This window comes from Biomphalaria glabrata, chromosome 5 (genome assembly GCF_947242115.1).
Source record: "Biomphalaria glabrata chromosome 5, xgBioGlab47.1, whole genome shotgun sequence".
Lineage (NCBI taxonomy): Eukaryota > Metazoa > Mollusca > Gastropoda > Planorbidae > Biomphalaria > Biomphalaria glabrata.
The window spans coordinates 8,751,609-8,775,340 of NC_074715.1; the positions used below are offsets into that span (position 1 = coordinate 8,751,609).

The window sequence follows — 23,732 nt, forward strand, 5'->3', positions numbered from 1 at the left end:
ATAAACCGACTAAAAGTGTCATAAATATAATAAATTATTCAAGTAATTTTTAGCGGCCCCCGAAATGGGAAAAGACGCTATTAGTTTTGTGTGGAATGTCTGCTCGTCCGTCCGTCCGTCCGTAGGGTTCAGATTTCGTAAACTAGAAAAGATATTGAAAATTCGAAATCATAATGATTTAGACTATTCAAAGTTCTGATGCAACGGCTACTTTTTTCTTTCTTTAAGCGAAACATCTTTTTTCATAAAAAAACACCATTTTACAACTATTTACTATTAATAGTAACAAACCATAGGCACCTTAGTAGGGGAGACGATTATGTACCATATTTTTAACACATTTATGCAAAGTAAGTTTCGTTATATTTACTACTACATTTACACTAAAGGATGTTTACTTTTTTTAAGAGGAAAAATGTATTTAGTTTGCATATAAGTTTGACATAATTTAAAACAACAATTAATAAGTAGTTTTGCATTTTATGGCGTGTACTGCAATTTTCATATGTAATAAGTACATACTAACAAAAGGAGTTGTTTTTTATTTTTTTACAGAAATGTTTTTTTTTCTTGAGGAATAAGAAACCTCCACTTTACAAAATAGTTAGATCAATTAGATATTCATTTATAAGACATTAGTTCGGCCAGGTTCACATTTAACTTCATATTCACTTTCACCAATCCTTTAGTCTGTGGACCGCTGGGGCACCACATAAGATTCGTCAACCTTCTTTCTCCATTCTTCTCTGTCATTTGTCTTTGATATAATTTTACTCTTATGTTCTTTCTGAAAATATTGAAAACTGCTTTTTTACCTCCCTGGGTGTACCACTTCGGGGGCCGATTTTGAGTTTGTCTCAAGTCTCCACACATATATATTAGAAATTTCTCCGGTGCTGTGATAATGTCTATACACTTGCATACAAAGTAGGTTTTCAACTGCATAGCCAGCTCCATAGAGAAGGTTATGTTCGGGTTATGATGTTATATTCAAACTCTCATTAACAAATTTTGACTTTACAAAAAGTTTTTACATTCGTTAATAGAAACTCTTCTTCTCGAATAGTTTACATTCTACAATGGAGTGTTAAATGCGTGTTTGTGTGTGTATGTGTGTGTGTATATATATATATATGTGTATGTTTGTTTGTTTGTGTGTGTGTGTGTGTGTATTAAGTTCGAAGATAGAATTGATTTAAGATCACGGACGAACTAATTTGTTACATTAAAAAAAAAAAAAAAAACAATACTATAGCGCAGGGGTTCTCAGCCTGTGGGTCGAATGGCGATTTGCCAAAGGTCGCCTAAGACCATCGGAAATATGAATCCGTGTGAGTTATAGGAAATATCGTGCTTTTTTTTTTTTTACTAGTCACATAATAATGCAACATAAAAATTGTGAATAAAAAATAGAATAGTGAATAGTGAACTGTTTTATAGCATTTTTAAAAGCATGGTAACTTAGGCTTATAATTTTTACGTTTGGTGGTCGCCGCATAGTGGATAATCGTAAAAAAGGGTCGCCGACCTAAAAAGGTTGATAACCACTGGTATAGCGGTTGTTGTTTTCAAACATTAATATGACACAATTTACCATCATAGTAGCATTTTCTAAATAAGGGAACTATGGTATACTAGAAGCCTTTAAGATCTATATGTGCATATATAAGAAATCATAACCTAATTTATAGTATTAACTATTAATAACATACACAATGTACTTTCAAACTTTAGTGCCCTACAATCAGTCACTGAAACGACTATCATTGCAGAACTTAACAACCTTTTAAAAGTGTGGATTATGACGCATATGCACACAAAATAGTATTATAAATACTCTGATATTTTGGCCTTCAAAGCAGTAACCTAAATTGCCAGCATTAACTGCAATGTGTGATAAGAAAATAACTATTTTCTTAAAAATCATTTTAAAAAGAACTGATAAAAATTACACAGATGTCTGTTCTTTAATTTTTAAATGGTATTAAACATGCACAAACATCTATAGATATATGTTTTAAAATCTGTTTTCTTTCTCAATACTTCAGCTGCGTGGAGGTGGGGGGGGGGGACTGATGTCTGGGCGATATCGTTTCGACCACAGCTAATGCCCAGGCATTCATATAATTTCCATGAGATGATCAATTGACGCTTCGCAAATGAAGGAGGCCATGGATCCATACTTCTTTATTGCATATACTAGAAAGCTTTCTATTCTTCAAATAGCCTCCATTCATTTACTGATATATATTTCATGTATCATATATATATATATATATATATATTTATAAAGAGAGAGAGAAAGAGAGAGACAGAGACCATGACTAAGACTAACATTGTTTTATTGATCCTTATGGAAATTTGTTGTGATTACAAGGACGCTTTTCTCATATGAAGACAACACAACAGAAACATACACACAAATGGCACGGACACAATATAAAGAGTTCATTCAGCGACTATACACAGGCATCTTGGTCTTTTTCATGTTTCACAACCAACGAGTGGCGTTGATATAGTCTGACCGATTAAGGAACAAACGAGTTTTTGTACCGCTCTGTTCTAGTCTTGATATACAGAAGAGAGAGAGAGAGAGAGAGAGAGAGTAGGCGAGCACAGACGGATAGTGCTATAACAAGTTATGCATAAATATCCGATGATTAAAGCATTTTTTTCTTATAAATACATAAAATTATCATAGCCATACATTATCACTACATTACTTTGGCATGCAAAACTAATATAAACATGAAATATAGTCATTAATCTAAATATCTGTGGATTGTATTTTTATAATCTCCGTGAAGTTTTAAATATTCTCCTGGCTTGTTCCCGTGTCTTCCAGCACTATCTCATCATAAGAAGCAGTTTTACTTTTCCCAGGCTCATCTGTCGTATTGGGCATAGAGTGATCATACACAGGGTTGGTTAGGACCACTGAGACATCGGCCAGATCTGCACAGTCAATAGAAATAATAAAAAAATGCCTGTATATTAAGTACATAAAATAAATTTAAGTCAAAGATCAAATCTCAATTATTTTAATATAATCATCTCGAGAAATATTTATTTCAAAGATATAATTAAACATTGATTCGTGATTAAAGATAAAGTTTTGACAATACGTATGAGATATTTACAATGCAGTTATTAGTGCATATCATACGAAAAATTATAATGACTAATACTTATCAATTAAAATAATTTTACGTCCGTGGTCGGCACATAGTAGGGTATTGGGGTCGCCGAGTTAAAAAGGTTGAGAACCGCAGATCTATGGGTTTTTTTTTATTTTAGAGACTTTTATACTAACATTTACATTTTTTTAAATTAAATGTTTGCTTTTTACGTAGTACGCGAATGATTAGAAAAGTACAAAGGAAAACAATTGTATTTGAAAATTTGACATTTTTTTGTTTTATTGGTTTTCAATATATTTTAAATTTTACTTTTTATATGAAGTGAGAAAAACTGCATCTTGTTTCTTAGTTCAATACATATGGACTGCCATGGGCGTAGCCAGGGGGGGGTTCTTGGGGTTCAAACCCCCCCCGAAATGAAATCCCCCCCCCCGCGGGGGGGTGGCGGAATTAAGTGACTGATTTTTGCTTTCATTTTGTTTATTTTAGGTGAGATTTTAATACTAAATCATCACTTACCACAGCACAGCCGAGGCAGTTTTGAGTTAAAAACCCTCTACCAGGGGGTTTTGAGTTTAAATCCCCCTACCAGGGGGTTTTGAGATTTTAAAAACCACTATCAGGGGGTTTTGAGATACAAATCCCTCTACCAGGGGGCTTTGAGTTTAAAACCCCCTACAGGGGGTTTTGAATTTTAACCCCCCTACCAGAGGTTTTTGCAGTTAAATCCCCCTCTTCTATAAAACAAAACACAAAAATGCAAACAACAATCCCGAAATTCCAACAGCACAGTTGAGGAAGATTTTGATTTAAAAAACCCATCCAAAATTTACGATAACCCCATCTTCAATATAAAAAAAGCAAATTACACACTAAAAATTCTTCTATGAGCGTAGCCAAAGGGGTTTTGAGTTTAACCCCCCTCCCCCTTCCAGTTGGGGTTTGAAGCTAAAAAGTACCTCTTCAATATAAAAAAAGCAAATTACACACTAAAAATTCTTCTATGAGCGTAGCCAAAGGGGTTTTGAGTTTAACCCCCCTCCCCCTTCCAGTTGGGGTTTGAAGCTAAAAAGTACCTCTTCAATATAAAAAAAGCAAATTACACACTAAAAATTCTTCTATGAGCGTAGCCAAAGGGGTTTTGAGTTTAACCCCCCTCCCCCTTCCAGTTGGGGTTTGAAGCTAAAAAGTACCTCTTCAATATAAAAAAAGCAAATTACACACTAAAAATTCTTCTATGAGCGTAGCCAAAGGGGTTTTGAGTTTAACCCCCCTCCCCCTTCCAGTTGGGGTTTGAAGCTAAAAAGTACCTCTTCAATATAAAAAAAAGCAAATTACACACTATAAAATCTATGAGCGTAGCCAAAGGGGTTTTGAGTTTAACCCCACTCCCCCTTCCAGTTGGGGTTTGAAGCTAAAAAGTACCTCTTCGATATAAAAAAAAAGCAAATTACACACTATAAAATCTATGAGCGTAGCCAAAGGGGTTTTGAGTTTAAATCCCCCTCCTCCAGATGGCTTTTTCTTTAAAATTTAAAACCCCTCCAGATGGTTTTGAGTTTAAAATTCCCCTACAGAGCGTTTAGAGTTGAAAACCTCTCTCTTCAATATTATTTTTAAGCAAACTACAGTCACCAAATTCTATGATCGTAGCTAAATGGGGTTTTGAATTAAAAACAAAACAAAAAAAACCCAGAGATTTTTTAGTTTAAAACCCCTCAACAGATGATTTGACGAAAAAAACTTTCCTTTTCGATATAAAATCTAAAGCGAAATACAGGCATTTAATTCCAAGAGCGTAGTCAAGAAAGGTTACACATTTCTACCAGTGGCTTGGGCTCCATTAATTAAGTGTGAATAGTCTTCTGCCGAAATTGAAAATCATTAAATGTGTCTCAACAAAGATGGCTACGACAGATTTTAGGAGTCAGTCATAGAGATCGGGTCTAAATCAAAGAAATCATATTCCGAACTTGGAGTCGAATACTTAGTAAGGTTGTGACAGAGCGTCGCATAAGGTTTTGCGGGACATGTTTTCCGACAAAATGAATTACGCAAAATAAGAGTTGCGGAAACAGCTTGCCGGAAAATGCGCCCAACGGCGCGAGAGGGTCTAAGTCAGTAAGAATAGCACATTAGGTTTTTGAAATAAAACTTTTTAATAGCAAGATAATGCACTGTAGATACCTCAGAATATGCATTTTGTTGGCTTTCAATACCAGAAATAGTGCTCGGCGGCGGGGCTTCGCCCCGCGCTGGGGGAGCGCTGCGAACTCCCCCAGACCCCCTTTTGCTAGCAAGGGCGGGGAGTCTACAATAAACAATAAACGTCTTCCGAAAAGGTCAGAATGTAATAAAGATTAATTATGTACACACACACACACACACACACATATATATATATATATATATATATATATATATATATATATATATGTATATATATATATATATATATATATATATATATATATATATATATATATATATATATATATATATATATAATTTTTTTCCGCCGGGCCCCCCCCCCCCAAAACCCTCCCCGAAAGAAAATCCTGGCTACGTCCATGTGGACTGCATTTAAACTGTGTCATTAATACACATTTCATCTAATCAATATAAAGATTCAGCTCTTAAAACATTACAAATCACGCACTTTTTTTTTTTAATTCCTGCTTAAGCTATTGAAGTAAAACAATACAGTAAATTAATCGATACTGTATTTTCTTGATCCATTTTCAAGGGTCTACCCCAATGGAATAATTAGCTTCAATAGCATGGACGTTTAAGAGAAGACGTATCTAAGGCTATTAAAGATTTTTGTTTTCCATTTCGTCACTACATCAGCATAAAGAGGGTTTCTGATTCCGTAAGGGCGGAAGTTGTTTTATGCATTAAGTTAAATTAAATTTAAACTGTTCAAAATATGTATACTGTCACAATTTAAATGTTTGAAATTCTTCTGATTCAAATGTCTTTAACATCTATTCTCGAATGACAATTTTCAAAAAAGTAACTTCCAATTGAAAAACTTTGTTGAATCTTAAGTTTTAAACGTTAAAATTAGAAAAAAAAAATTAATATTTTCAACAGCCGTTGGCGACCCCTGGTCAATTGTCAACCAAAACCCCAAGGGGTCGCAACTCATAGGTTGGGAACCCCTGCAATAGAATTATTTTATTTTTGTGGTAAATTTCCATTTAAGCTTTCACTTTGACTTCTACATTTTTTTTTGGTAGTTGTAAATACTTCCTGACAAAAGAATATAAAAAATGTAAAAACAAATTATTGCAGACCCCCAAAGGGGTCGCGACTCATAGGTTGGGAACCCCTGCAACAAAATTATTTTATTTTTTTTGGTAAATTTCTATTTGAGCTTTCGCTTTGACTTCTAAAATTTTTTTGTTGTTTTAAATACTTCCTGACAAAAGAATACAAAAAAAAATGTAAAAAATATTATTCCCTTCTTATGTCAACACTTTCTTCGCACTTGCCGATAATCGTAATATAAGAGTAATAGTATTTTAAAATGTTTTGTAAGGTATTTTTTGCCGGAAGAGTTAATGGATATAATCACTTGACTACCTATTATAAGCTCCCATCGACATGCTCCTGAAAAAGTCTCTGAGAACCAGTCCAACTGGGCCAGATATTGTGTCCTACGGAAATGTTACCATTGAGGAAGAAGTTGTAAAGTTTTGCTTTTGGTGTCTTTACCAGTTAGATTTAAGAAGGATGGGGCTCGATAGCCTTGGCATGAGAAGGAAAACTCTAAATTCAAACCTCTGCTGCCATGCAGATATACCCATATATATGAAAGGCGTCGGAAGTCAACCCGGAGACAAAATCAGAAACCCAGCGACCATTGGCCAGCTTGCAGTACACAGTGCTACATCCTGGCTGAGCATCGCTAGTCTAAAAATGTATCAAGCACCTATTATTTCTATTTTACACATCAGCTGTGCGAAGAAGAAAACAAAAAAGATGTATAGACGAAATTGACCAAAGATAAAGGACAAAGCTTTCATCTCATGAGATAAACCCTAATCGTCTTATGACTGAAGGAAAGCCCAACCACATTTTTTTTTTAAATGCATGGTTCTTACTTTCTTTTGGTAGGTCCTCGTAAACATTATGTGCGGTCTTTGGGGTCAATTTTCTTTTTAGGTAAATTTTTCTGATAAGTAATATCACAGTACCAATGGCTAACACAACTGCTACACCAATCCAGAATCCAATAAAGAAATTAGAGACACTGAAGGTGAAACTATCTGTACCTGTTAAGAGATGAATCAAAGTATATTTAAAAAACATGCAACACACACTCGCACTATTATACACATCGACATCACGGTAGCTGTGTGGTAAAGCGCTTGGCTTCCGAACCGAGTGGGATATTTAATTTTGGGATCACCAGGTTATCCTTGAGTCCACCCAGCTGTAATGGGTACCTGACATTAGTTGGAGAAAGCAAAGGTGGCTGTTCGTTGTGCTGGCCACACGACACCCTTCTCGTTAACCGTTCGCTAAAGCAACAGATGACCTGAACATCATCTCCCTTATAGACTGCATGGTCCGAAATTGAAACCCCTTATACTTTAAACTTGCTTGAATCATATCAAATAATCTTGAAGAATTATAAAAGAGATAAATACCTATATCGTTTTTCTGTTTCAAAGTATCACTTGTACTCTTATCTGAAGTAAGACCTCCGACACGTTGCATTTATGAGGTTATGATAAGAGAGCTAATGTAATTCTAAAAAGTACAATCATACTCTTGGCCATTTGTCCAAAAATACATTGGGATATTTTTTTCGCCTTGATGACTAATTTGCTTTTTGAAACCAATTGTTATAAATCGGACTCCTAAGATTAGTTGGGTGACTAAATTTAGAATATAATTTTGTAAAGATCTTGTTTGTTTCCTTTATTAACTGATGAATTTTGAGAGACGACCGATTGTCTGTTAATTGGTAGTTCCCCTTTTTAGATCTTGTGGTCTATAGGGCAGATGATGTAAAAGTCATCTGTTTCTGTGGCCTAAGGTTTACGAAGGTGTCATATGGCCAGCACAACGACCAACCACCCTTACTTTTCCCCAACTTATGGTAGGTATCAATTAGAGCTGAGTGAACTCGGAGGCGCCCAAAGATTCCGAAATAAAAATCCCACTCTTCACCAGAATTCGAACCCGGGACCCCGCGCCTCACTGATACATAGTAGATTACTTTGATTAGTTCCTAGTCCAAACCTCCCGCTGGACAAAGGGGATGGGAGCGGGCAAGGTTTGATAAATTTAAACGATAGTCCATCGAGCAGCCAGTCATCCGTAGTGTGAACACTACTCTTGTTTTCTCGTGGACTATACGCAGATTGATCTTTCCTTTACTCCTTACTACTCGTTTGACATGTTGAGGGAAGAAGAGAAGTATATAGAGAGATTGTGACGACACTTCGAGCCCTGGGCGCATCATCAGGAAGCCAATTCATTCGTAAGGAAGAAACCTTTATTGTAATACTTACAAAAACATGTTTAGAAAGTTAAATAGAAATTTAAGGATACCAAAAAAAATAACCTCTTTGAATAAACATTATCTAAAAAGTATCCTAAATCAAAGTAATATTTTGTTTACATCCACAGATCAAATTACGTGATTATCTGTTACCATGTAAACATAGATGCTGTGAGTCTTCATGAGCTAGGTTGTCACATGATATTGGATCGTCTGCAGTATACGTTGTTGTGTAACTAAGACAGTTAAGACCGTAGTAGCCTCGCTTGCACGCTGTAGAATATTAAAAGCAGTTTTTTACATTGAGTACATAAATAATATATTTGTTAAAAACTTAAACCGAGACCAATAAGGTCTAAACACTGACATGCGACGTCACGATTCGAGCTATTCACTAACTAATGAAATGTGTTCGAGTTCCTATCCAACTTGGCCAACCGACTTGATGCAAAAACATTTGTTATAGAAGGACTCAACACTGACTTCACGTCACAGGCCTGTACGTAAAGGCAACTAGCTATTGGTCCAAACTGCCCACAGATTGTGACGTTGCAGGTCAGTGTTTAGGCTTTCTAAAACGATTGGTCTCGGATGATGTAAAGAGATGAAAGCCTGGGCATGTCTCTTTGACGGAAGAAACGGAGAATATCCCGGCATCAGATACAGTTTAGGATAAGTAGAATCCCAGGTTCTGCCAGGGTGTGGCACTCTGTGCCGCAAGCTGAATAAGGGTAGCAACTCCTGATTTTTCTACAGGATTGTCTCCCCAAGCCTTTCCCATGTGAAGGTACAGCCGCAAGGATGCGCAGGTTCAGATTCAGTGTTTTCCTTCTTCTACTTTGGTAGCCAACCAGGACTAACGGGTCTCCCCGTCAACCACATTACTGTTCGTCCCTGATAAAATTGCGAGCTGTACATTGCGTGGTGGAGTAAAAATGTGTTTAACTCTTTATCTCCGTAATTATTTACCACATTCTGGTGGAATCAACGTTGGTATCGTCAGTTAGGAGAGAAAGAGTTAATCATTGTGCTATCGATGTTGAATTCTCGTAAACTTGTTGTTACATGTATCTTTACAGCCCTCAGACAACGCTGCTTGCACTGGCTTGGAGATGTTCGCCGGATGGAGAACAATCGCATCCCGAAAGTCATCCTCTACGGACAACTCGCGACTGGCTCCAGAAAAACTGGTCGCCCCCACCTCCGTTACATAGATGTAATAAAACGGGACCTCAAACCAGTGAACATCACTACTGACCATTGGGAAGACATAGCTCTGGACCGCACCAGATGGAGAGAGACAGTGACCAAGAAATCTATGGACAGCGAAAAAATGGGCCTCAGCACTGGAAGAAAAACGTACAATCAGAAAAATGGCCAGCTCCTCTACCACCGAAGCGAAAGCTACCTTAACCTGCGATATTTGTGGACGAGAGTGTCTTTCCAAATTAGGGCTCCAAAGCCACAAGAAAAAGTGTGCGAGATGGACTATAGTCGTTCTAAGACTGCAGGAGGCCAACAAGTATGTAAATATAAAATCTAACACCAAGTAATTTGAAAGTGTGGAATAGTGATCATTTATTTTACCAGAGTAAATTGTAAAATTAAGTTTTATCAAAAATTAGTTTTTACCTTGTGTACAGAAAGGTGGATCAAAGTATCCATTACACCCAGCGGTGCATTCACCATTAATGTTATTGCAGTACCGATAGGCGCATGCAGCAGGGCAATCTTCTTGGCAATTAATTCCCCATTTACTTGGAGGACAATCTTTATATATAAAAAATATATATTTATTTAAAGGTCATTCTGATGAGATTGAGATCTATTAATGTACTAAATTACTTATATGCAGTGCTTTTTTTGTGTGTGACGGTACTCACCGTGACGGCGTACCGGCACCTTTTTCAATGTGTAGAACAAATTGTTACTTTTCTTGTATTTTAAAATTTATTATTAATTTATTAGTAGTTAAAAGCTAGGCAATCCATCACTGAATACGGCACCTATTTGTTTACAAAAAAAAAACTGCTTATGTCTACTCTAATTAAATCCTTACCTTCTCTGTAGCTACAGTACAATTACGATAAAATTATGATACACCACCACCACAGGAAAGGGGGATAATTGGCTAAATAATAATGCCTATAAGCTTACAAAGATACTTTCCCTTTAAGAACAGTGGGAAAAGATTCACATCTTTTGCAATAAAAATCACAAAATTTACTTGACAAAGAAAAATTAAAGAATCAATGGTCCTCTGACGCCATATGAATTAGAATGTTCTATATAAATATGGCATCTTGTATATGGTATACCTTGTAAGGCGAATCTAAGCTATACAGTTATATATGGTGTATATAGTGTTATAAATTAGGTTAGACATGATTACAATTCTATGTTATTTTAAGTTCTAGGTTATAAGTAACAAACTAAACATATTTATATGACAGTGATTTAAAATAACTAAACAAGTTCTACCTTGTTCACACTTTGGTGGAAAGTATCCCAGACAACTTGTAGGACACGAGCCGTCTATCTCATTGCAATTTTCTGGACATAGGTCATTACAGACTTTCTTACAGTCTAGTCCCCACTTTCCTGGTGGACATTCTATAAAAACAAAATTACGTAACTACAAATACTTTATTAAAGTAAAATTAATTGATTAATAATAATAATAATAATAATAATTTTATTTATAAAGCGCTGTTAACGAACAAAATGTAGGCTCAAGGCGCTGTAATAACATTACAAACACAAACACGACACCAGTTATCAAAAACTAATTTAAAAAAAGTTTTAAACAAGAAGGTTTTAATGTTCTTCTTAAAAGTGGTCTAGCATGTTGTCTGTCTGAGATCAATGGGGAGTGAGTTCCAAACTTTTGGTCCGTGCACTGGAAAAGCCCGCAGACCGTAGCTTTTGAGGGAGAAACGTGGCACCACTAAAAGCGTTGAGTCCATTGAGCGCAGGGGTCTCTGGGGGACATATGGAGTAATCAGTTCTCTAAGGTACAGGGGCATCTCATTGTTATATATACACTGATGACAAAATGTGGCGACCTTGTAATCGATTCTCGCTTTCACGGGAAGCCAATGGAGCATGCGCAAGAGCGTAGTAGCAGAATGTTGTCTTGTTTTTCTAAGTACTATTCGTGCGGCGTTGTTCAGTATACGTTGCAGTTTGGCTACTTTGTCATCAGGTATACCTGCTAGCACGGCGTTACAGTAGTCAAGGCGGGAGAGTATGAATGCCATTGCCACAGCTAGCGTTTTTGTTGACTCCGTTGTTAAATATGGTCGGATCTGGCCTAATCTACGCTGCTGCAGATAAAGACCCTTGCAGAGCTGACTTATGTGTGGGTCGAAAGATAGTGTTGAGTCGAAGAAAACTCCAAGATTCCGCACTACATGGACATAAGGCTGATTAATAATATCATTTAAAAAAAAGATCTGTGTTCTTCTTCAGGCTTAAAACGAGTCCACCCAGCTCTAATGGGTACCTGACTTTAGTTGAGGAAAGTAAAGGCGGTTGGTCGTTGTGCTGACCTCATGACACCCTGTTCGCTAACCATTGGCCAAAGAAACAGATGACATTAACATCATCTGTAATATGTATCGCAAGGGCTGAGTTGTGTAACTTTTGTATTATTATTTTTTTCTTTTTAGATTTTTTTTTTGTCGCCTTTAGGCTTAAAAAGAAGTACAGTACAAATATATAACATTCTGTTGTGGCTATAAAGTCCAATTTTACGCAGGTTTGCACTTACCTATTGTGGAAGTAAAACTGAAATCTGACGGGATGTTTATGAAGCTAATCTTTTTATTTTTGTAGGTGTTCCCTAGGCCGCATTGAATGAGATATTTCCGTTCCTCAGTTCTAAGACATGTTTTGTCTATTACAAAAGCTTTAACGACTTAAAACTGTCATCATAAATACTAATTTGTACATGAGCTTCGTATCACAGCGTATTATCTCATAGCGTGATGAGTTGATAAATGGCCAACCACCTGGGTATTTATCAAAGGGGCTCAAGTTGAAATCTATAGGCAGCTTTAAAACCCCCTCTCAAGATTAAAAAAAAAAGGTTTGACCATAGAGCACATGTAAAGCGTTGATTCAAATCAACTTTTAAGATGTTTAGAAGTATTGGAAAGAAGCCTATGTACCACATGAAAAAAAGATTTTCTTTAAGAATGAGTCTGTGCAAAAATTTCGATATAGCAATTAAAATACATTCTTTCTGTCTGTCTGTCTCTCTCTCTGTTTCTGTCTGTCTTTTTGTCTGTCTCCCTCGCTCTCACTCTGTCGCGCTATCTATCTGTCTGTTTGTCTCCTGTCTTTTTGTATGTGTCTGTCTCTCTCTCGTCCCTCTCTCCCTCTCTCTGTCTCTCTCTGTCTGTCTCCCTGTTTATCTATGTCTGTATCACTTTCTCTTTTTCTTCGTCCTGTGGTTTAAGGCTTCGTTCAGATATTTTTAGACTGCTAAACTAGTACGTTTATCATCGCCAAACAAAGTTGGGGTGAGTGAGGATGCTGCCCCCCCCCCCCATATATATATTAACTATAAAGTCAACGCATTTCTTGGTTTAATCCAATTGTAACAGTCCCTTTTTAAATACATAGCGAAAGAAATCAAAGTAAAATATAAAGATGAAATAACAGGATTGATTTGTTTTTCTTTAATACAGCTACATCTTACCTCCAAAGAGCAAGAGTTCACAGATAGAAAGCACTGCTGTGGTAGATGTAGTGCTTGTTGCCTTTATTACGACTTTCTTGACCGGAGTTTTGTTGACATTTGGATAGACTGTTGCATACTTGATAGTCGTATTAAGTATAAGGACATCGTACTCGTCAAACGTTTGAAGAATTGAGTTAGGAAGATATTCACTCAGGGGATAACCTGAAAAAGAACAATTGGTACGCATTTAAAATATTGAAAATATTGGGATAATTTCGCGGATAATGAAGGTTGTAGATACGTCTTGTGTCTAGTGGATTAGGTTTAAATATACCATTGTAAGTATATTTACTCTCTCGAAAGTACAGAGGTGACAATAAGTGTGTTTAAATGTAATGAAATAAAAGAGAAATGTGAACTTATGCATATTATAGTGGAGGTTGTAGAATCACTTAAGAGCCCGCCTAAGAAGGGGGGGGGGGGCGGCAGTGCCGTTTCTTTAGCGTTAATTTAAATGCCAAAAAGACATGGCTAGGGTTAAGGTCAAGAGAAGAGAAGGCTAGGGTTAAGGTCAAGAGAAGAGAGGGCTAGGGCTGAGGTCAAGAGAAGAGAGGGCTAGGGTTAAGGTCAAGAGAAGAGAGGGCTAGGGCTGAGGTCAAGAGAAGAGAGGGCTAGGGTTAAGGTCAAGAGAAGAGAGGGCTATGGCTGAGGTCAAGAGAAGAGAGGGCTAGGGTTAGGGTCAAGAGAAGAGAGGGCTAGTTAGAATGTCAAGAAAAACTAGGTATAGTTAAAGGGTCAAAAAAGAGTAGGGCTATCTGGTATGAATAAGAACATAGAGAAAAGGTAAGTTTTCAGCCAACACCAGTCACGCTGACAATTAAGGTTACAAGGATTTGCGAGTCAACAGGTGTCGCCGTGTCTTATATACTTTATATTAAAATTAAAAAAAAAAAAAAAAAAAGTTTGAGTTATTTATTATGTAACGTTCAAATAGTTTGTTGACCGTATATCCGACACCAATCGTTTTAGTGGACCTGATAACTTATTTGCTGCGACGTCGCAGCCTGTGGGTGATTTAGGCCAATAGCTCTTTGCCAAGTCACAGTTCTGACGTCAGGACCTGTGACGTGGCAACGGGGTATTGGCCCAAACTGCCGCACAGGCTGCCACGTTTTCAGATCAGTTGTCAGGCCTGCTATAACGATTGGCCTCGGTTTCATCTCCTAACTAGCATAACGGAATGCTATACAACTTCAAGGCAAACTAAAAGAGATGGCTTTAATAACCCACTTGGAGGGTAAATGTGAACAACGTTGAACACAACTGGTTCATCTAATGTTAAAGTCCAGGTCGGTGTTTGGTCAGTGACATTATTAGTCAAAGTGCAGCTTCCTTTCTTCACATCACTTTCTATGTTTCCATCCACAGCGTTGCTTGCAGAGTTGTTGCCGTTGGTAGATGTTTGCTCTGCCTTTTCCTTTAACGCAAGATTTCGACCTGTGGAAAGATAATTTACAAAGCTACTCGTTAATCTTACGTAAAAGAAAGAAAAACTAGTCTGTAAAACATACTATATTGAAGTATTATAATCTAGTTTCTTTTTCTTCTTCTGCATTATTATGTCGGCTTGAGAAGGCGTGAGCCATGAGTTCGAATCAGAGCTGGGTAGACTCAGAAGCGCCTTTTAGATCCCAAAATTAAAAATCCCAGTCTGCACTTGGATTCCTAACCTGGAACCCCATGATTCGGAAGACAAGTGCTATATCACTCAGCCACATACGCCTGCGGCGTGCAACATAATGTATTGTAAAATCATAATGACCTTTGCTGACATCAATTGTACAAAGTGACGCTAGACCTTCTCCTTTCAAGACGATGCGGTTTACAGGGAAGTTCATGTCACAGCGAATGTACGCAGTCTTAATGTTGACAACTGTTATCTGTTGTCTCCAGCACTCCAGACGTTTGGTGATCACATCAGAAGTGTCTTCGAAGTACAGCGTGAATCTGTCCACCAAAGCTTTAAATACCAAAAAAAAATGTTGTTGTAATTTTAATAAATGTTGAACGTACAAAATATATTTGATTTCTATTCTTGTTTTAATTTCATAAAACATCATAGGTCATTTTTCAAAAAAAAAAAATAATAATAATAGTTGGAGGGAAAAAATGTTAAAAAAGAAAAATAATTACATTTTGATATCAACAGTTTCCACATAAAATAAGATTAATGTTCTTTATTTAATCATAACTCTAATCTAAACCATGGGTTCTCAAAGCTCGAAAAAACAATTCTGCAGTGAACAGTACCAGGAAAAGACGAAAAGGCAGACAAATTAAGCCACGGGAAAGATTTCACATTGAAATAGACTCTTGCCAAGGCAAAAGACAAAGAGCAATGGATAAAGACGGTTGACAGATCATATGTGGTGCCCTAATCGTCCAACAAACTTAAAGCGAAAAGCAAAGCTGAATGAGTCAAATACAGTAACCCTCAAAATAATCTTAAACATTTAATACAAAGAATTTTAAAACTTCTCTAGAAAGGTCTTACTGTCTGCTAGCCAAATAAGATTGCTAATGAAGAACTTTGATAAATATCAAAGCAGAAGCCCATACAACAAGATATCCTTCAGAGACGCTGAGTACATCCTTCGCAAGCCTGCCTCGAGCAGACGGGTAAGACATTGGGACATTAGGAGATACTGGCGCCGACCCAAGACGCCAGGAGTAAGCTAGTTGGTGACCAGAAGGAACCACAGGCAGAAATGATGATGTGGATTGTCAAACCCTACCCTTAAAAACCACTACCATTTACCGTTAAACAAACAACAATAAAATTCCATGTGTACCTGCATCGTTGACAACTAATCGTATCCACATAAACAAGCTGTATGAGCTTAGATCGATGACCAGAGACTGAAGTTTTTTATTAGTAATGCACGTAGAGTCGTCTCCATCATGCACCATGTATAGGGACTCAGCATCGCTTTCCTTAGGCACTCCAATTCCAAGAATATTAGATTCTTCAATATAAATACCAAAAACATATATGAATGCGAAAATTATTTTAACAATATTTTAAAATGTAATTACCGTTATTGGAAATATTGATGGTATGCTTTTTGGAAAAAAAAATGGTGATAAAATCATTGCCAATAAATATAGGAATGAGAAGCTGCTAAAAATATAAGACTAAAACTAAGACTATTTTATTGATTCTTATGGAAATTTGTTGTGATTACAAGGACTCTTTTCTCAGATAAAAAACAACACAACAGAAACATTCACATAAATAGAACAGACATATAATGAAGAGCTCCTTCAGCGACTACACACAGACATCTTGGTCCTTTTCATGTTTCTTGATCAAAGGGTCGTGTCGATAAAGTCTGACCAAGTAAGGTACGAACGAGTTTTTATACCGATCTGTTCTGGCCTTGATTGACAGTAGTCGCCCCCTCCGAGACGACGTGACATAGTTCTGATGGAGCGTGTGGCTGTTATCATCCAAAATTTGTTGCGATTTTTCTTAGACATTTCTGTTCAAAAAGTTCCTTTAAATATGGTAGTGTTGTGCTCTTTAAAAAAATCTACAACTTAATAATCGCACAGTCTTTAGCCGTTAAAATTCTTGTATGTCGTACATATAGGTGTGTCATCTAAACAAAAGTAATATATCACAGTGGCATCAAAAATACAGAAAAAAGGTATGTACCTTATTTTTTTTATCAACGCAAAGTAGTCGGGGAAAGTAGTCAAGGTTGGTCGTTGTGCTGGTCACGTGACATTTTTTATCGTAAACCGTTGGCCAAAGAAACACATGACCTTAACATCATCTGCCCTATAAACCGAATGGTGTGAAAGGGGAGCTGTTTTTTACTATATGAACTCACTGTCTGTCTGTCTGTCTGAGGCAGTCAGGAAAACCAATGACTTGGAATAATTTAAGCCATTGGTTAACATAAATGACTAGATGCATGACGCGTAGCACGTAACCATCTTCTTTTTTTTTAAAGTAACGTCTGTATTATATAAGATAAGATTGTATAGCTGCGACAAATTTTGAACACGTTATTTCTCCCACACCTTTACTATACTCTCTCTCTCTCCTTCTCTGTCTCTCTCTCTCTCCTTCTCTCTCTCTTTCCTTTTCTCTCTCTCTCCTTCTCTCTCTCTTTCCTTCTCTCTCTCTCTCCTTCTCTCTCTCTTTCCTTCTCTCTCTCTCTCCTTCTCTCTCTCTCCTTCTCTCTCTCTCTCCTTCTCTCTCTCTTTCCTTCTCTCTCTCTCTGTCTCTCTCTCTTTCCTTCTCTCTCTCTTTCCTACTCTCTCTCTCTCCTTCTCTCTCTTTTTCCTTCTCTCTCTCTCTCCTTCTCTCTCTCTTTCCTTCTCTCTCTCTCTCCTTCTCTCTCTCTCATTCTCTCTCTCTTTCCTTCTCTCTCTCTTTCCTTCTCTCTCTCTCTCCTTCTCTCTCTTTTTTCTTCTCTCTCTCTCTCTCTCCTTCCCTCTCTCTCCTTCTCTCTCTCTCTCTGTCTCTTTCTCTCTCCTTCTCTCTTTCTCTCTCTCTCTGTCTCTCTCTCTTTATATAGATATATAAAGATATAAAGACGGGGAATGAAAGCAGTCAGGGTTGGAACCCGTGAACCCGGGACAATCGATAAGTCCGAACGACAGCCCAGCGCGCAAACCACACGACCAGGCACCAAGAAATAGAGAGTTAATTTCATCTCTACCATTGCCTAACCTGTGCCCGTATATGTTCAACAATGTATGGTCAATTTAGTCGCATTCATGATTCGATTATACAAATTTAATCATTCATATGCTTCTGGTATAATTATAAGCTTTCCATTACGTTTTTAAAACTTTAATACTGATTAACGTAAACCTGTTGTTGTTTTTTTGTATGTATACACATTACACATAGATAAGTTTACTTTAACTGCAAACTTAAAATGCTATGCTGTATTACGAGGTTCTCAGTGCTCGCAAAAACCTTTGTGCCTGAAACAGTACAAGGCAAAAGGAAAAGAGAGAGAGAGAGAGAGAGATAAGAGATGGGAAGACATTGAAGAATGTCGGTTCTTTTGAGGGAGATTCTAATTTAGGCAAAACAACAAAGAGAAATAAAAAAATCAGTCAACTGATCACGTGTGGTGCCCCAACTACTTACGATATTGGCAAGCCTGACCCATCCATTGGCTATTACATTTGCTCGACTCCAAGCAGTTACCTTCTGAGTCACAGCCGTCTATACACTGACACTTAAACTGAAGTTTTGGTCCGAACCAATTGGGCTCACAATTCACTCAAGATTAGAGAGAAACAGGAAAAACGTTTAAAATAATTAAAAAAAATAAAGACAACACCTCCTTTATACAATAACGAATGAATGTAAGATTTAAAAACAATAAAAACATATTAAGCGGATGTAAAGATCTACTACACCTTATAATATTTCAACGCTAGGCCTTTACATCTACACTTAGAAGACGGTGCGCAAAATGTTCTTGGACATTAATTGATTCAACTCTTCAATCACTAAAGCCCTACTTTCGGAAATTCCTAAACGTGATAATCCTTTCCAAACCGATTTTAGATCTAGTTCTCTATCCAAATTTAAATTAATTTCATTCTTTAAGCTGAAAAAAATTATAACGGTCAAACTAGAGTTTTACCAGCGCCAACGAGCTAGTAATTCTTTTCTCAGTTAGGTAATTAAATTGTTACATTTCTAGAAAAATCTTCAGAGCCGTTTTTGAGACCAGTTTCCAGATACCACCCTCCGCCCACCCACCCTTCATTAAGTTCTGAGTTGAATAGAGGTATTCTATAAATTAAGAACGCATTAACTTAGAGTTCAAATAAAGCGTTTAATTTAGCTTAACTTTCCACAAGGAGATTCAAACCTAAAATTTTCATAGGTATTAAACACAAAGTTTTACTACCGAGCAATTTTTGTAATAGTATGATATCCCTACGAATTGGAATGCGTGGCCTGAATCAGCCAGCGTAATCAATGACTTAGCAGACATTGACGCATCGATACGCGTATCACGTAATTATTTATTGTAATTTATACTATAAGATAAGATATGACTAATAATATATTTTAACTCTTTCTCTCGTAATCATTTTCCATGATCTAACAGAATTATCCATTTTGTTCATCTGTAGCTCACTTCCCTGTTAGGGTTAAACTTCTAGAACTTTGTGAGCAGACAATGTTTTATTCGGTATAGAATTGAAGGGTAATGCATGCTCTTTTTTATATGGCACAAATTTATGTTTATAAAAAACACGAAATTATTTTAATGGGATCACATCAACCATGGTTTCGTCAAGTAGGAAAGAAAGAGTTAAAAAAAAATATTGGGACTATGAAACTTGAAAAAAAAAAGTTTTCTTTCATCTTGCGACAATGAGAAATGCTATTTGTTTACCTTCAGCGTCGAGATCTTGTATAATGCACAACACAAAATTTAGCAAGCACATCCCGTACAAAGACATTGTTCCCTGGTGCGATGAGCAAGGTTACATCTCCAGCAGAAAATCTCAAAGAACAGTAGTATATTAAAAGTATATCACTCTTTTATTCGACTTTTTGAATTCAATTTTATTCAGGTGTTCGGATAGTTATTTATAGTAACAGGAACTTAAATGCGAAGCAGAGTTTACCCTATGGTTTAGCGTGCATATTGACATAAGTAAAGGCAATAGAAATATGGACGAAGAGGCTCATAGGTGTGCTAATACTAAAAGATGAGTCTCTTTCAATCTTTGGACATAGCTATTATGTAGTATAGCGTTTTTTTTTAATGTAAGTAATACATTTATATTTATGTAGTACCCGAGGATGGAGTTTCTAATGCGTGCAAGATTTAGAAGGGAAAAAAAAATTGAGAATGATATTTAAATAACATGTATTTCACAACATATTTTGCGAAAACTTGTTTTTGATCACTCAAGTATATGTTGTTGTTGTTGTTGTTTTGCTTGTTGTTTTTACAAAGCTCAAATACGTTTATTATGTTTATCTGTCTGTCTGTTAAAAAAGTTTGTAAACGTTATTTCTCAAACACCAAATCTCGGATCAAGCTGAAATGTTGCACACTTAATTTCTTTTTATCTGACAACACAAGAATCAATGTTAAAAATTAATTATTTTGTTTGGTACCTCGAAAGAAATAGTACTTGACTTAAAAGCTGAATTTGTCCCCTTTGTAGATCGCCGCTTCAAAGAAACTTTATACCTTTGACATAAAGGTTACTAATGTCCACGATTAGTGATGTGACGGTAAAAAAACTGGACGAAAAAGGGGGCGTCTCTTTCTACTATGCACACACACAATTTAAAGTGCTTTTCGTTATACTGTTTAAGGCAGAGGCTCTCAAACTGGATTTTAAAAAGGAACGAATATACCCTTTCAGAACTTGCGATCTGTGGCCCACGGTTAAAGAGGGTGCCATGTAGCCATCACAACGACCAACCGCCTTTACTTTAGAGCTGGGTTAACTCTCAGGCGCCCTAAAAGTCCCGCAATTAAAAATTGTTGTTTTTACTTGGATTCGAACACCAGGTCCTCAGGTTCAGTAGCCAAGCGCTTTATCACTAAGACACCGCCCCTCCAACAATTTATAGCTCTATTTTTTACAAAGTTAAAGCGACCGAATCATACGCTCGGAGTTGACGCACCAAAATTCAGAATGAGAAACGTCCGCGGTGTTAATTGTTCACTTACATTTCAAGTGCTCCGAGAGCATGTGTTTACATGTTTTACCGTTATGAAGTCAGGTTCGTAGACATGTTGACATCATTCTATTGCCCTTATAATAAGTGACTCTTTCAACCAAAACCTGAACGTACAGCAACAACAATATGTACACATTGTGTTCAGTTATGTACTCTTCATGATAGGAAATGTATTTCTTATATCTGTGAGACAATGAAGGAGATAATGCTTGTGTTCGGAGTTCTTTACTTTATGCCCAGCGATGGTAGTGTCCGTATTCCAAGTATGTCAATTTTACAATTTCTAATACTGACAATCTGCTTTCTTTTACATGTGTCGGGTGTTACTTCAAAATTAACCATTACCAAATTATAGTCCTCACCTCCCGCAGGATGACGAAATGACTCCAACCCAGGCTCAAAACCTTGTTGAAAGGCGTGATGGCCAAGATGCTTGGCTTCCAAATCTAAATGTTCAGAGTTTAAATCTTGATGATGACTGGGGTTTTAAATTTTCGGGATGTTTAGGTCACTCCTGAGTCCAAGCAACTTAAATGTTTATCTGGCATTTGTTTGGAAAAGTAAAGACGGTTGGCTGCTGTGCTAGACACATGACACCTGTAATAGGCTTTGAAGCTTTGACATTTACTCAGGAGGCATTTGAATGTCTAGGCAAAACACAAGAACAAGAAAGGACTGAGTCTAGACTTCTGAACGATTCAAATCAAATTGAATACAGAATGGGGAAGCTAAGTCTGTGTCTTAATGCCAACTGATTAAAATCACGTATTGTTAAACTAAACCCCACTTTCCGTGACTTCACTAAATGTCGCGTTCAATGTCCATCAACTATAGTACGTCGCTAAAGCTAACATTGTCTTTGTTATGATCAAGCTACCTTCAAGTCTTTTAAATGGCTTTCATTTTATGGGGACACAAAAAAAAAACATATAACTTGCTTCATGACTTTATAGATAGGGATATAGATATGTTCTACTTCTGACAACATTATACTTCACAGTTCATACTTCACAATTAATCTGTATACTTTAGGCAGAGCCGGCATTAGCCATTGTGGGGCCGTATTTGAAACGTATTGCGCGGGGCCCAGAATGGGTAGGGATAAGGATAATTAGTGGAAATAAAGGTTTCGTATTGGAAAATAAATTCGTCTTTGCACATTATTCATTCTTTGTTAAGTACAAAGTCACGAACAAATTAACTTTACTTTATGAGCCTTGCGTGTAGCGAAGTCATATCATAAAAATTTGGTATTTTACATAGGTCACGCTTTTAATAACAAGAGATACCAAATGTTTCAATCTATCTTTGTGATTTTTTTATCTCCAGTAATTCTAGATTAGTTTGAAAAGCGAGAAACTCCTTTCACCGGATGCCACAAGTACGGGTATTGTATAATGCCATTTTTTTTATCGCACGTAGCTTTGGCGTATTCCATATTGAATGAAATCCCAAAATGACAATTTTGTCTATATTTCAGGAGATTTTTATGAGTTTTGTAATTTTCTTTTTAAAATTTGAGGAGACTTCTAGAACTTTTTCGTATATTGTGTAGATTAAGGAGTTTCCAGAGCTTTTGGAAAATCATGAGGCCGCGGGAATATGTTATAATGATTTAATTTAATAAATTACAAAGGGGTTTTGAGTTTAAACCCTTCTTCAGTGGGGTTTGAAGCTAAAAAATACCTCTTGAATATAAAAAAAAAAAAAGCAAATTACGCACTCAAATTGCTATGAGCGTTGCCAAATGGGGGTTGAGTATTAACCCCCCTTTCAGCGGCATTTGAAGCTAAAAAATACATCTTCAATATAAAAAAAAAGCAAATTGTGCACTCAAAATGCTATTAGCGTAGCCAAAGAGAGTTTTGAGTTTAAAACCCCCTTCAAGGGGGGGGGGTTGATGCTAAAAAATACCTCTTTAATATAAAAATAAATAAGTAAATTATACTCTAGAATTCTTTGAGCGTAGATAAGCCAAGGTTTGTTTTTTTTTATTTTAAACCCTTCTCGTCCAAATGGCTTGTTTTAAAGTTTACAGTTTTAAAACCCTCCAGATGGTTTTAATTTTAAATCCCCCTACAGAGGGTTTTGAGGTTGAAAACCCCCTTTTCAATATTATTCTAAAGCAAACTACTCTCACCAAAATCTATGAGCGTAGCTAAATGGGGCTTTGAATTTGCTCCAGATAATTTTTAGTTTAAAACCCTTCAACAGATGATTTTGACGATAAAACTTTCCTTTCAATATAAAATCTAAAGCAAACTATAGTCACCTAATTCCAAGAACGTAGCCAAGAGAGGTCAGAAATTGGTACCAGTGGCTGGGCTCCATTAATAAATTACAGTGAATAGTCCGCCAAAATTTGAAAAAGACTAAATGTGTCTCAACAAAGATAGCTAAGACGAATTTTAGGAAACCCTATGCCTATGCCTTAGTAAGGTTTTTATAGAAAATCGCATGAGGTTATGGGGACTTGTTCTCCGACAAAATTAATTACGCATAATAAGAGTTGCGATGACTTGGAGGTCAATACGAGGAAAGCGCCAACAGGGATATCCGAGTACAACTTCACGCCACACTTTCATGGAGGTTCTCAGAGCAGTTGGGAAGAGGCTTCAGGCATTGCCAGTGAAG

The 23,732-nt window shown here is 36.6% G+C and overlaps 2 protein-coding genes across 3 annotated transcripts in view; one reads left to right on the forward strand and one right to left on the reverse strand.

The window, feature by feature from the left end:
- Positions 1–2,510: 2,510 nt before the first annotated feature.
- On the reverse strand, positions 2,511–19,961 carry LOC106070733 (uncharacterized). Its single transcript, XM_056028391.1, has 11 exons — positions 19,789–19,961; positions 18,519–18,653; positions 16,198–16,371; positions 15,168–15,365; positions 14,636–14,842; positions 13,364–13,567; positions 11,140–11,271; positions 10,291–10,428; positions 8,812–8,931; positions 7,250–7,420; positions 2,511–2,955 (listed from the first exon to the last, which is right to left on the reverse strand). Exons 1-11 carry the CDS (start codon positions 19,853–19,855, stop codon positions 2,810–2,812), a joined length of 1,692 nt encoding a protein of 563 aa, XP_055884366.1. The 5' UTR covers positions 19,856–19,961; the 3' UTR covers positions 2,511–2,809.
- A 1,183-nt stretch (positions 19,962–21,144) lies between these two features.
- The window catches only part of LOC106058801 (multiple epidermal growth factor-like domains protein 11), a 48,053-nt gene continuing 45,465 nt past the window's right edge, over positions 21,145–23,732 (forward strand). The window contains exon 1 of one of the 2 annotated variants that reach the window (XM_056028448.1): positions 21,145–21,361. In XM_056028448.1, the coding sequence (XP_055884423.1) occupies positions 21,292–21,361 (70 nt within the window). In that variant the 5' untranslated portion in view covers positions 21,145–21,291. The remainder of the gene's footprint in view (positions 21,362–23,732) is intronic. The other variant, XM_056028447.1, reaches the window with a different exon arrangement.